Below are 1,703 nucleotides of genomic sequence, written 5' to 3'. Positions count from 1 at the left end.
AGATGCTCTCTTGGCTGGCTGGTTGCTGGGTAGGAGTGGCTGGGTAGGGGTCCTCTCTGTCCATTTCCCTGTCGATCTGAGCCTCTGGGCCTAGGCTCTCTTGCCTCTGTTCTAGCACTTGGGCTTCGATAGTATCGCTTTCTGGTGGCATTCTGTTGCTAGGGTTCTCTTATTACTAAGCAGAGTGGTCTGTGTGTTTTTGTTTTGAGTGTGAGACGTGTCTCAACTATCTGCTCTTATAGCTTATAGCTCCACAGCGCGCACGCTGCACGTCTTAAAACTTGCTGTAATTAGTTTCTTGTAAGGGATTTGTATATATTCAACAAAAATTACACCTATTCTAGAAAACTTGACGTTGTTTGTCAAGCGTACAGACAGTCTTACGACGCGTTTCAATCGAGCGTACGATAGGCAGAGAGCTCTATGTGAAGATCCAGTCCTAATCAAGAGCTGGTTTGAGCTTGTAGAGCAGACAAAGGCTAAGTACGGCATCTGTGACGAGGACGTCTACAACTTCGACGAAGCTAGCTTCATGATAGGCAAGATCACGACTTAGCTAGTCGTAACAGCGTTAGAGAGAAGGGGCCGACCAAAGGCAGTTGAGCCAGGCAATCGTGGGTGGGTAACGCTGATCGCAGCGATTAACGCAGCTGGCTGGGCAGTTCCGCCATTCCTCATCTTTGCTGGCAAATATCATCTATCCGCCTGGTACGAAGCAGAGATCCCACGCGACTGGGCGATCGCAGTTAGTGACAACGGCTAGACGAATAACGAGCTAGGTGTTGCCTGGCTAAAGCACTTTGATGCTCACACAAAGACTCGCGTTGTTGGCACACGTTGCCTACTTATTCTTGATAGCCATAAGAGCCACTAGTCTCTTCAGTTCCAAGAGTTCTGCAAGGAGAATAATATCTACACGCTCTGTATGCCGCCTCATTCGTCTCACCTACTCCAGCCTCTTGACGTTGGCTGCTTCTCGCCATTAAAGCGCGCGTATAGTCGTGAGGTGGAGAGTCTAATACGCAACCACATCAACCACATCACCAAGCTCGAGTTTCTACTAGCGTTTAAGGCAGCGTTTGATCGATCCTTCACACCAGCCAATATCCGCTTAGCCTTTCAAGGCGCAGGCCTTGTTCCTCTCTAGCCAGACGCTGTTCTATCAAAGCTTAACATAAAGCTGCGTACGCCTACTCCTCCAGCTGCTGTCGCAGAGGCTGTCTGGCAGGCTCGTACCCTAAGCAACGTACGCGAGCTTGAAGCCCAATCAACGCTAATACGTGACCGGGTTCAGCGGCATAAGAGTTCATCACCAGCGTCAATTATTGCGGCAATTGGCCAGCTTAAGAAGGAGGCAGAGATAATAATGCTCTTAGCTGAGCTAATGCGCGATCAGCTCGCCAGCCTTAAGAGGGCTAATAAGGCAGCAACAAAGCGTAGGCAGCGTAAGAAAAAGCGGATACAGAAGCGAGGAGTACTTACAAAGGGAGCTGGAGAGGATCTACTCGCTCAGCGCGAGGCTAATCAGCAGATTGCTCATGAAGAGCGTCAGAGAGGAGAGCGATCAGGTGTTAGCCGCCAGGCTTTGGCGCGCTGTAGTAGGTGCAGAGAGACTGGCCATAACTCGCGTACGTGCAAGAAAGATACTCTAGGTACTGCTTAATCTATTATGTTAATATGTAGTAAAACAACTATATTGTGGT

General features: G+C 49.3%; 1 protein-coding gene across 1 annotated transcript; it reads left to right on the top strand.

Annotated features, from left to right (window-relative positions):
• Positions 1-1,180: 1,180 nt before the first annotated feature.
• SETTUDRAFT_110085 (uncharacterized protein) lies at positions 1,181-1,663 on the top strand (the record flags this gene model as incomplete). The annotated part of the gene is made up of 1 exon (XM_008028065.1): positions 1,181-1,663. A coding segment is annotated over one exon (483 nt), but the record flags the coding sequence as incomplete, so codon positions are not given.
• Between the last annotated feature and the right edge of the window lie 40 nt (positions 1,664-1,703).

Source organism: Exserohilum turcica (genome assembly GCF_000359705.1).
Source record: "Exserohilum turcica Et28A unplaced genomic scaffold SETTUscaffold_21, whole genome shotgun sequence".
NCBI classification, from domain to species: Eukaryota; Fungi; Ascomycota; class Dothideomycetes; order Pleosporales; family Pleosporaceae; genus Exserohilum; species Exserohilum turcicum.
This window is presented reverse-complemented; position numbering and strand designations above follow the sequence as displayed.